The 13,256-nt window shown below is 31.1% G+C and overlaps 1 protein-coding gene across 1 annotated transcript; it reads right to left on the minus strand.

Annotated features, from left to right (window-relative positions):
- Positions 1-6,021: 6,021 nt before the first annotated feature.
- Positions 6,022-13,023, minus strand: LOC143049730 (uncharacterized). The gene is made up of 2 exons (XM_076223423.1): positions 12,709-13,023; positions 6,022-6,717 (listed from the first exon to the last, which is right to left on the minus strand). Exons 1-2 carry the CDS (start codon positions 12,889-12,891, stop codon positions 6,325-6,327), a joined length of 576 nt encoding a protein of 191 aa, XP_076079538.1. The 5' UTR covers positions 12,892-13,023; the 3' UTR covers positions 6,022-6,324.
- Positions 13,024-13,256: the final 233 nt, after the last annotated feature.

The following is a 13,256-nucleotide window of genomic DNA, read 5'->3' on the forward strand; positions in this document are numbered from 1 at the left end:
TGAGAGGTTGGCATCATTAGTTGGAACTTCTGTTTTTAAAATTGTCGTTTTATGTAAATTTTGTAAAACTAGTATAGTTCAAAATGCAATTATAAAAACTAATGCCGGCGTCACACATTGGCGTATAGTGTTAACCGTTATATAATCATGTATTTTCCATGTCGATTCCTTCTTCCTTTCAAATTGACGAATTAAAAAAAGAAGGCTACAAAGATATAAGAACCTAACCAGTAACGAATATAGCAGACAGCATGTGATTGATTGGCTAATTGTTGTTTTCTTTTTTTTTTATATATATATATCTAGAGGTTAATATTTAAAACATTGCTGACAAGAACGAATTTACAATAATTTGCTGAGAGGGTTGACTGTAATGTTAAAGATCAGACTATACCAATAACTTCTTAAACCTATACCAAACCAAATGCAACTAAAATTTTCAATTACAAACACTGATTGCACCTTTGGTAGTTGCCGGTTGACATATAATCCGGCTGCACACGTTTATATTACCGGAAACCTCAACAGTGTCAACAACACTTCTCTGCGAAATGTGTTATCCAAAGGTTCGAAATATTGTGAGCCTTAATCCATTAAATTGGAAATACAATTTCAAAATACTGATGGATTCAGTCGAGGATTATGCTAGACAATGGGCTAAACGCGGGAAGAAGATGTAGATACTCTTTCCAAATGGATTAAGGCTGTGCGGTCGTTGATATAAATCACAACCAAGAAACTAAATGAGTCTTATCAATACCTACACAACGTCAATCTTTAAAGACCTATATCTTGCAAAACACATGTCCTTCCTCCATGACAAATATGTTGATGTCCTCGGAGGAAAAGCCCTACAAACAACATCGTTTTTGTGGGTAAATCTCATTACATAAAATGCTTGATAGATGAATAAGGTATTGACAATTCACTTGGAATCTCAACATATACCGTCACGACACTTACTTAAGAGGAAATCGTGGGTAATCATAGGTATGTTGTATGTTCCTTTGGATTTTCATAGATGAAGAACTGGATCTTCCATCACTGTATTAGATACCTTAACTCCGTAAGTGTCCTTACAAACAACAATATACTGCTGGTTCTTCCAAGTGCTCCACGAAACCTCTTTCTAAATTATTAACGTCTATTCTATCAGCAATCAAAGCCGGACTTCAAACTTATTGTGAAACTGCCTATTCTAAAAGTGACATGAATCAGATGTGGATATTAAAAAATCCAAAGATATTTTAGTTATTGAATAACCGTTTCAAAGATGATATCTGTAATATTCCTTACGTCGTAACAACAATATTCTTCCATTTTCACGAATGTGACCTACCGAATTAGACTATTTACCGGGTTTGTAATAACATGAGCAACACGACGGGTGGAGCAGAATCCGCTTACCCTTCCGGAGCACCTGAGAACACCACTAGTTTTTGGTGGGGTTCGTGTTGCTTAGTCTTTAGTTTTCTATGTTGTGTCTTGTGTACTATAATTATGTGTCTGTTTGTCTTTTTATTTTTTAGCTATGGCGTTGTCAGATTATTTTCTATCTATGAGTTTTACTGTCCCACTGGTATCTTTCTCCCTATGTACATTAGGTGATGTCATTATCCAAGAAAAACGAAGACAAAATAGCTACAACATATTAAAAATAATTTTACCAGTGGTCATTTGGGACCGATATTCCCTTACTATCAAACAACTCATGATGGCGCCCATAGCGCTTATGTGATGATTTCAACTTTACCTACTAGTGTGGGTTGGATCTGTAAGAATTCATAGAATATATAGCCCGTATATTATAAACCTGAAAAATTATAAAATGATTGGGGAATGAATTATGGTTACTTCGGTCCGATTGCCAATAAAACCCTCGACGAAGTGGGGCGTTCATTTGCACATGAAGAATCCTGGCGACAACTTTTATATGGAGACGGTAGGTGGCATATTTTCTGTCCCCATCTAATACACCTTCAGTCATTTCCCATTGACAGTCTAAATCTCATAGATCTTTATAACGAACGGCCTCATTTACAGAAACTACCTATTGAATCAATTGTTGATTTGTTCTCGTCCTGAACATGCATGAAATTTTTGCCACTGTACTTTGAGCAACACACAATCAATCAATCAATGTAAAAGTGTTGCTCTCGTTCTAGTTTTTTGTTCTATTTTATGTTATCTGCCCTTGTCGGTCTGCCCTTTTCGGTTCGACTTATAATCTTTTATTGCCTTTTTGAATGTCGTATACCTTTTTTTGAATGTGAGGTTTTTTTTTGAGAAAGTTGGAAACCTGATGAAAAACAAGAGGCTCTCAAGAGCCTGAATCGCTCACCTTAATTCTTTTGGTTAAATCTCTCATCAATTATTATTTTGGCTTTTCAATTTATTTAAATGTTTTTTGGATCGTCCTATTTTCTTCAAAATCCAAAAAAAATAATCATTTTCTCCTATGTTCTATTTTAGCCATAGGAGCTATGTTTCTTGACATACAAGGAAATAAAATATAAAATTTATACTAGATACTCTGAAACTCATTTAGCCTAAGTTTGGCTGAAATTGATACAGCAGTTTCAAAGGAGAAGATTTTTTAAAGTAAGTCAACATGATGAACAAATTGTGAAAAAAGTCTTTAAAGGGCAATAACTCCTTAAGGGGTCAATTGACAATTTTGGTCAAATTGACTTAATTGAAGATCTTACTTTGCTGAACATTATTGCTGTTTACAGTTTATTATATTCAAGATAATAAACAAAAACAGCAAAATTTCCTTAAAATTATCAATTCAGGGGCAGCAACCCAACAACAGGTTGTCTGATTCATCTGAAAATTTCAGGGCAGATAGATCTTGACCTGATAAACAATATTACCCACGTCAGATTTGCTCTAAATGCTTTGGTTTTTGAGTTATAAGCCAAAAACTGCATTTGACCCCTATGTTCTATTTTTAGCAATGGCGACCATGTTTGTTGATAGATCATAACTTCGGATACAATTTACAAACTAGATACCCTAAGGAACATTCAGTTAAAGTTTGGAAGTATTTGGCCCAGTAGTTTCAGAGGAGAAGATTTTTGTAAAAGATTACTAAGATTTACGAAAAATGGTTAAAAATTGACTATAAAGGGCAATAACTCCTAAAGGGGTCAACTGACCATTTCCGTCATGTTGACTTATTTGTAAATCTTACTTTGCTGAACATTATTCCTGTTTACAGTTTATCTCTATCTATAATAATATTCAAGATAATAACCAAAAACAGCAAAATTTCCTTAAAATTACCAATTCAGGGGCAGCAACCCAACAACGGGTTGTCTGATTCATCTGAAAATTTCAGGGCAGATAGATCTTGACCTGATAAACAATATTACCCCATGTCAGATTTGCTCTAAATGCTTTGGTTTTTGAGTTATAAGCCAAAAACTGCATTTGACCCCTATGTTCTATTTTTAGCAATGGCGACCATGTTTGTTGATAGATCAAAACTTCGGATACAGTTTATAAATAAGATACCCTAAGGAACATTCAGTTAAAGTTTGAAAGTATTTGGCCCAGTAGTTTCAGAGGAGAAGATTCTTGAAATAGTTTACGACGACGGACGACAGACGACGGACGACGACGGACGCCAAGTGATGGCATAAGCTCACTTGTCCCTTCGGGACAGGTGAGCTAAAAAATTGAATAACAGATTTATTCTTAGTTTTGTTGATCGTTGATCATAACTGTAGTTTCGAATTTTCCGTTTTAAGCATAATTACACTTTATCAAAAATATGCTGTAGGTAAATGTTTGACACATAATGCTTGGCATTTCGAGTACAATTCCATACATGTGTTACATTAAATTTTGTCTTTGATAAACATATGAACGTGAAGAGAAGGTGAGTATACATCAATGATAGTGAAGTTGTTGTGTGCTTTGAATACCAATTGTTAGCCTTCGGCTGTTGTCTTCTCTTTGGTTTGGGTTGTTGTCTCTTTGACACATTTCCATTCTCAATTTTATCAATGATAGTGACGATGTTCTGTATATACATGTTTTTTCGACAATTATTCTTCTTCTGTCATTTTATACGAAAGAGGGACAAAAGATTACAAAGGGACAGTCAAACTCATAAATCGAAAATAAACTGACAACGCCATGGCTAAAAATGAAAAAGACAAACAATAGTACACATGACACAACATAGAAAACTAAAGAATAAGCAACACGAACATGTATGCTGCATTGAAATAACTAAGACATGTTTTCCAAAAGATTTATTTTGTTAAAGATCCAATTAATTTCACAATCGATCATCAAGATTACATGTGTATTTTAACTTAAAGATTATCCACGTTAGACATACCCGTTAAAATATACTTTCTAGTAAAATGTATTTGATCATATTCATTTTTTCGTTAATTTTTGTTCAAAGAAAAAGAGTTTGACTTTTGAAATTATAATCAGATATAGTAATTTGAAATAAAAGTTATAAGACTAAATAAATTTTAAAAATGAGGGTCAATGACGAAGAGTCATTAAACATATCTAATTTTGTTCAGCAAACAATATTTGAAGTTACTAAATGGATGATTTTAATTTTTAGAGAAAAGATGTGAGAAAAATACAAATTACAGAAATGCAAGCTTTGAAATAGACTTCAAAGATCTTTAAGCAAATAAAAAAGTATGCTTGTTTTTATATGTCTCATATTTGTTTAGCATTTGTGAGAAATTTGTAGGAAAAGGTGAAATATATTACATGACGCAAGTTTGATATTTATTATCGATTCACATGTCCTTATAACAATCTCTAACATGGAGAAATTAAACATCAGTATAGATTTTACCTTATTGTATTCTGCAAAGGATTATTTCAATATATAAGTTTGTTTACAGAACAATTTAAAATCAAAACAGAACAAACTTAACCCAAACTTGTTTGAATTTCACTAGTACAAAATAAACAGACAATTTTGAATTGATAGATCAAACACAATTATTTACATCTTCACTTTCTCTGTGCGTTTTAAAAGCATGTTAAACACAGCCACAACGGTAGCAAACTCTATACGATCTAAGTGACACAGTTTTGATCATGCTTTGAATGTAGACATATAAATGTTATAGAATTCAAACTAGAGAAATAAATTATGAAATGTCGAAACTGTTGACAAATCATGTTTTGAAAAATTCAATTGGTAACAAGGATATATTTTTGTGTACCATAGCAAAAAATAAACATGATTACCGGATATGTATACATACTATCTATTGAAAAGTAAAGCGCCGTTGGATATCAACATCAAAATATGTTTCATCGGCTTAAATAAACGTTATTTTCCCATCACGTTTATAATGAAATGTATGCACTTTATTTTACTGCATTTTGATTTTTTATGCATTTCATACAAATCAAAAGAAACTCGGACTGTTTGTTTATGACGTCATAATTTCACAAAGGGAACTTAATCCTAACAATCATGAATTATGCAGTATTATAGTAGTTTTTCTACTACTTTTGGGACACCTTTGAAACATTCGAAATTGCTACAAATGTAACAGACTAAACAATTGTTTCTCACTTTAATATAGTGAAAACGAAATATTTAAGTTTCAAAGGATTCCCTTAATTTCTGCATTCTTTGCCTCTCTCGACAAAGTTCTCTCGAGACTCCTCCTCCTCCACAAAAAAATTTACTTGCACGTTTGTTAAGTTCTACTTGTTTTATGTGCAGAAAAAATATTTAGATCTAACATTTATAAAAATTCACTTAATAAGATGTCTTTCAAAATATCAAGTTATTTTTATATTGGTATGTATGACACAAGCTTTTTCTCATCATCATGGTGACTTTTTTACATTTTTATAAGTATTGTTTCATCTGAATTAGGCCTCATATAAATATTTCATATAATAATTATGAATTTGTATTATTATTTGTTCAATTTCATGACAATGAGCCAATCGTTATAATACTACCCTCAATGAAAGGTGTGTCGAAATACAAATTCATAATTATACAGAAGAGATAGCTGACGAATTATTTGGCCTATGGGATCTTTCTAAATTTCTTTATTGTTTAAATATTCAAATCTTATTTCTCTATTTATCTGCACTGAAATATCCATAAAGGGTATTTTTAGTAAATTTTCCTCGCAAAATTTATATCAGTCACCATGTGGACAATAGTCTCTGATCAATTTTAACTATTGTCTTACAATTATTTGTGTGCAGTTTATACACCGCCTATGTTAATCGATGTTTCAATCGTCAGCTATCTCGATCTAACTCATTACATTTAAATAACTATCTTGACATACAGTTTATACATTGTTATTCAATATTAATACCAGAATCACACGAGCCATCGAGGTCCAATAATTTATGACTGACTTCTTCTAATAGATTTCCCGTCGTCCACATTTTGTCGTCATTTATTTGATTGTTTAAAACTTTTGAATTGTCTAATTGGAATGTTTGAGAGTCACACTTTGTTTCCAATGAGTCACATTTGTGGTTTTCGGATGAATTTGTATTCACTTCTTCGTCCTCAGATTGGAATACCATGTCTGTGTCTGATAAGGATATATCTGACTCGCTCAGATCGCACGAACTTGTAGAGAGTGTTCTGCTGTTATTTCTGCTCCGCCACTTCAAATCTTCTATGGCTTCGTTGAGAGTTAAAAGTTGTTTCATTAAGGATAGGTCTTGGTCCATAAGGGAAGCCTGTAAGAAACATTAAAGAATATTAAGACGTTATCACATTAATGTAAAATTTTATGCTTTGTATTTTAGTAATATTTTACCTCACATTTTACATATACATGAGAGTGAACGAACACAAAAATCTATATCACACTCGCTTTTTAAACTGTTTTGCAGATTCTGGTTTTGTTTTGAATAGTGTACATGTATAATTAATTGCATATGAACTAATCAAACTGAAATGATAAACCGTATGTGTACAATATATAAGTCGTCAAAAGCATACATGCCGATAGAATTCTGTTACGTTTACGTCGCCTCTTAAAATCCACTTTAAAATTTATACTTTTTAAAAATAATTTCAATGTTTTCAAAAGAATGATATTTTACGTAGAAAGTCTTAATCTGTAAAGTCATTTGTAAATGTGTTGTATAGTACACGTATATTACACGATCTTTTGATTCAATTCTGTTCCCATATAACGTATTTATGTCAAAAGTTAAGTAAAAATTTTCAGCGACGTGCAGAGAATATTACAACAGAGCTACAACCTAAACTATTGAACCATAACTTTCATTCCTTAAGTAGAACAAACACTTTTAATAGAAAGCGATGGTTTAAACCAAAATTTATAGTTTTTAATATTCACATAGTCAAAATGAACATTTAACCATGTGTTACTTTATTCAATGATAACATAGTTTTGTGTTTTAGTAAGTAGATGAGCAATAGTTTTCCCATGCAACTTTTGCATATATCAAAGTCAAAATTCACTATGAATAGGTACAGTTTCAATGCATTTTATACACTGAAAAGGTTTCTTTATCGTAATATATCAATTTATAAAGCTACCTTGTATATTTACTTAATCATTACAAACATGCTTTTAAATTGCGTAATACAAACATATTCGACCATAGTGCTCAAGGAACAAACAACAAATAACAATATGACCTTGTGGTACTTAGAAATACTTATGTAAACCTAGTATTACTTTTTCAATATTCTATAAGTCATTTAAATAAACAATTAAAAACCAATTGTTCAGAGAACCATTGATGGTCTTTCCACCAGTTAAGACCTTTTTTTATATGAAAATATTAAAATTTGGTTTTAAATGTCAATTTTAGCCTCAAATGACAGCTTATTGAACGCTTATTCCAAAAATATATGGTTTCTATACAAAAAGATATAAATAAGGGAGATAATTGTCTACTTCCGGTTCAAAATATGTTACTTCCGGTACTGTCTTATACTTTACTTGACGCTGATTCCAAAAATATATGGTTTTACATACTTTAACAATAATTTATTACATAAATTAGCTACTTCCGGTTTACAAAATGTCACTTCCGGTTAACTTTTCAACGTCATAGTGCTTGCAACCTAATGCAAAAAGTCTAATAGCTTTAACATGAATACATATGAGGTAAAAGCAAAGGTCAAAATCTAGAACGTTAAATTAACATATGACCTTGAGCTCAATTTCAAGGTCATAAACCAAGGACCTTAAATCAAAAGACTTTAGGTCTTTACTTTATATTGTTAATGAGTTATATTACCATACGACTGATATTAGATATAAAAGGGGGAAAAACTCGCATCAAATGTTTACGTACCCTTTCGACTCAAATTTATGTGTAACTACATGTCGCGACTAACAATTGTGTGAAAATATTTTGTCGATATCTTATATGATTTCTGAAAAGAAGCGATAACAAGCCAAAATCAAAAATTTTAACATGACCTTGACCTTTGACCTTGACCTCATTTTCATACTTTTTGACCAAATGCCTCAAATCAAAAGACCCTAGGCCTCTATCACTAATGATTTTCCAGTAACAAATTTATTTCACTTATTTCATTACAAAAGGGGAAATAACTCTCATATGGAGTCTTCGTAAAGCTTCGGTGAAAATAAAACGTAACATCCTGAGGATATAACGAGCAATTTGGAAAAATAAATTTGTCGCTTTCTTTTACGGTTGCGGAGGAGATCTGATAACAAGAAAAACAGTGTTTGGGGAGATAACTCTTACAAAGAAAAGTGTTCGGTTAAACAGGGTCAGTTTCAAAAGCGTATAGACTGAATGATATCATATACAAAAAAACTAAGCGACATCTTTTGAAACATTTTTACACCGCAAGAAAAAAATTAGGCGGAAGAAAAAAAAAATAATCAGAACAAATTCAATAGGTCTTTCCACAAGAAAGGTGGAAAGACCTAATAATTCATCCTTTTTAATTTTGAATCAAGGTAAAACAAATTATCTTATTAAAATGTATAAGATAAGCATTGTACAGGATATGCACCATGTTTAAACAGTGTCCTCTGAATAAATGTTTGTGTTATTCAGAAATATGCACGTAAACTTGTGTCCTCAATATAATATAAGTATTTATATAGGATATGGGTGTAAAGAATGAAAGGAAACTTCTTATTCTAATTTGAAATTCAATATTTTGCTTGTACGCACTTCCCTTGTATAAAGTAAACATATAACACCTTTTAAAACAGAGGAAGTCATTGTGGTAAAAAAATCTATTATGTTTAATCGATCTTTTAACATCTTAATCACCCTTATGTAAAGAATTCCCGTTGCGTTGTATCTTTGTGGTTTGGGCAAACTAGGACTAGATTTAAAAATAAATTAATCGGCCTCAATTGCCTGGAAACGACCTTTCTTTGAGTAACTGCACATTACGCTCTCTCATTTGCACAGTTCTGTCCATTTTAAGACCATACTTTACCTGTTGGTTATCAGTAAGTGTTATTGGAAACAAGTATATCTTATTCAGCGGCTTATCAGAAGAATGTATGACAAGTATAGACAATTTACTTTAAGTAGGAGCTCTTGTGGGTTTACACTGAGACATATCAACAGATAATTCGTCACGTCTTTGGTTTATTGTACAAAATGTATTCAAAACTGATTTCCAGGCCTACATACGTCATGTTATTGTTAACCTTTGTAAAATACAATATTTATCAAGAATCGCAGTCACCAAATAATGAAGTTTCTAAACCCAAAGTAAATGTCTTTTTCTAATTTATTTCTTAAATCATGTATTGTTTGATAAGATAAATCCTTTCTATCTAAATCATACCAATAAAAAGTACCCCCTGGTGTCTGTCAAGAAATGTAATTTAAACTTATTTCCAATAAAATCGCTATCATGATTTATGCACTCTAGTTAGATAGTTTAGGGAAACCGTACGTTTCGTCCATCCATCTGTCACACTCTTGTCTGATAGTTACTGTACTTTAAATATGGAATTTGTTGTCTTAAATATTTGATATCGAATAGTTTGTGGATATGTCTTATGATTTTTATTTAGATCTGAATCAGATGGACACTGTTTATCTAAGAACCCGATTTTGCATCTTTTAGGCTTGGCTTTCTTGCTTCTTCCTTAGTATCCTTTTTTTAATCAGTAAACATTTTGTACTTTTTATAAATTTCAAAGAAAAGTATTCATCAATAACTGTCTTAACTTTTAATAAAATATTTTTTTAGGGAAAAAACTTTCGTTAAAATGGATTTCAAAGGGAAATGCTTAAATGATATTACTGCGAACTAATATCATTAATTTATACTTCTATTTGCGATATAGCCAATACTCCCGTTTTAGCTATCCTCGACCAAATTTTACCCCTGCTCCAAATATTTAAAAAAATAGGTATATAACTCATTGAAATTTTAATGTAATTTATATGAACATGTTTTAACTCTATTTTGGCAAAGGAAGAATCTACAGAAGTTTCTAATCGCCATTAAAAATTAACAACTGGAAATAAACCTGGTAAAGTGGTATTTGATGAAAGTTCGGAATAGTAAATTCTATATTTATAAGTATTTATAAGTACAAATAGTTTGAAAATGATGTGATTGAACTATTGCCACAAAAATCAAAAGTGAAATTCAATAATATTATCAATTATAAGGCGAATGATTAAATACTGAGTATTCCAAAAATAGAAAAAACCCCTATTCAATCATAAATAAAGATGACGCCCTTGTCATTTTTGTTGTATAAATATTGAATCTATGACGACACGTCAATGTTATTCTTTGTTCAAAGACAATACGTATTGGATAGTGTAAGGGGTTTTAAAAATAGGCGTTTAAACTATCAGACATTCATGACGGGGCAAAACATCGAAATTTGAGACCATAAACGATTCTTTATGTATTTTTTTATAAATGTTATCTTGTTGAACTAAAATTCCTTTGGAGATATCGATAACATCGATGATTTAATGTCATCTTTGTAGACACCACAGAAGCCAAAGGTTTTCATATTTAAAGGGGTATGCTATGGTGACAAGCAGAAGAATGACACACATATTGTAGCAATAAATGATCAGGTTTTAGCCAAAGCCCAAGGAAAGGGACAGTTCTACAGATACTCGGAAACTAGATTTATTTGGCACCCTCCTCCTTAAGTCGTCACCTAACAAGTCTATAAAATATGAAAGCCAATGAAACGATTAATAGATTTCAATTGTCTGTTTATCAATGTTTCTGTGTAAAGTTTTCTAGGTGATATAGAATAAATAAAATTGTTAAAGTGAATATCTCCACCAATACTAGAGTTTCCATATCACGCGAAAATTCCGGGAACATGACTGTCTTATAAATAATAGATCTGTGCTGATTTTATAAACTTGTCTAAGATATTTGGATGGTAACCTTAGGTGTAAATCTTGGTAAACTCCCGATGACAAGCGTAGGATTGAGAGCACTTACAATATTGATTTTCGTGGATCAGATTTCAACGGAACTTTACCCACCAAAAAATTTGATCATTACTGATTTTTCATATTCATCCTAGATATTTTTATGTAAACCGTTGAAGAAATCGAGATAAAATTGCAATGAGGATAGCTACAATTTTGTTTTCCATACTATTTATACTTAAAAGAGGCGTTAAATCCAATCTGTGGAGATTTTTTTATTTGTCCGATATATTGCTGATACTTTGTTACGAACTTTCAGTACACTAAATTATTCGTAAAAGACGGTGCTTACAATGTAAATCATATCATGTACATTTCAAAGTGATGTAACTTCAACAAAATATTTAGCCAGAGCGCTATCAATGTTGAGTATTCATTTTTTTTTCATTTACAAAGGAAAAAGTACATTATAATTTTTAATTGTCCGATATATTTCTTATGTAATGATAAGAACAAATCTTATAGAGTTTGATTCATATTGTGTTAGAAATTTCAAAGGAGATGAACTTTGAAAAAAACCCGACATATTCGGATTCAATAATTTGAAAGACCTCACTTGTCCCTTTTAAAAGATGAGCAATAATTCATATCTTTTTGAAACAGTTTTTTCCTTTTTCACAAATCAAACCCATATACAGTTTCCTTAAACATAAAATAACTGTATAAACGAACAACTTAATACATAATATGTCAGTATCGAAGTACCTACCACAAAATGTACTTTCCCAATTTAACTTTTTTATTCTTGTTGTGAAAAACAAAAAGATTAGACGAAAGGAGTGTTAGTATTCTCTGGTATGTCTGATACATTAAAAGAACTTCCTTGAGAAAATTATATCTGTATTTTGATGGTAATTTGGTGCCAGATTGCGCTGATTGTGTAATAAAGTGCATGATGCATGTTAAAAACATAATAGTTTTCAGCTGTGATAAAAATTAGGGATGATAAAAGTAAGTAATGTACATGTATGTTGCTGATCAATTATAAACAACTTTCTCTGTACTTTTATATTAACCAGAAAAAATATACATAACTAATATTTTCAATTTTATATAAAGTGTATATCCAGTACATATTATGTCTGAAACGTTTTTTCTAATTAATTTCATGCTAATTTTTGTCTCATACACTTCTTCAAATCAATGTAAAAAATAAAAAAATAAACACAAATTTAAACACCGCCTTTCTATAGTGTATAAATTTTAGAGTTACAAAGGCAATCATTGACAAAATTATTAATATATTATACTTCAAAAACTAAAGCTTACCATTTCATTTCCCAGTTTTTCCATCGCCGTGTCTATTGATGATCTTTTCCGTTCTTTTCCTGGCACTGGAGATAGTCTTTGTTTCACATTTTCTGCTGTTTCCATTCTTTTGTGGTAAAATTCTCTACATTTGTTAGACAGTTCTATTCCAGCTGTGTATTTATCATTCATTTCACATTCCATCTTTAAAAGTTATATTGGCCAAAGGCTTTCGTTTAAGATTCTATTGCTAAATTACAACCGTTAGGTCACGTAAAATCTGTCAAGTTCCGAAGAGAACTTTCGTCTATCGTCGTCGCTTTAATACTGAGGTGAAATCAGTATACGTTAGTTTATAAATTTATATATGTAGACAGATATTATTAAAGTAGGGCCCACTTAATAAGTTATCGGCAGCTATTTAAAATGGAACTTTGCGGATGAGTCATTTATCAGACGAATAAATCTTTAGACTATTGAAAAATTATTAATTAATTGTGATATTAAATTTTAAAGAATAAGAATTATTAACAGGACTGATTAGATCCCATTAAACCGTTTGACAGATG

This window comes from Mytilus galloprovincialis, chromosome 1 (assembly GCF_965363235.1).
Source record: "Mytilus galloprovincialis chromosome 1, xbMytGall1.hap1.1, whole genome shotgun sequence".
Classification (NCBI taxonomy): Eukaryota; Metazoa; Mollusca; class Bivalvia; order Mytilida; family Mytilidae; genus Mytilus; species Mytilus galloprovincialis.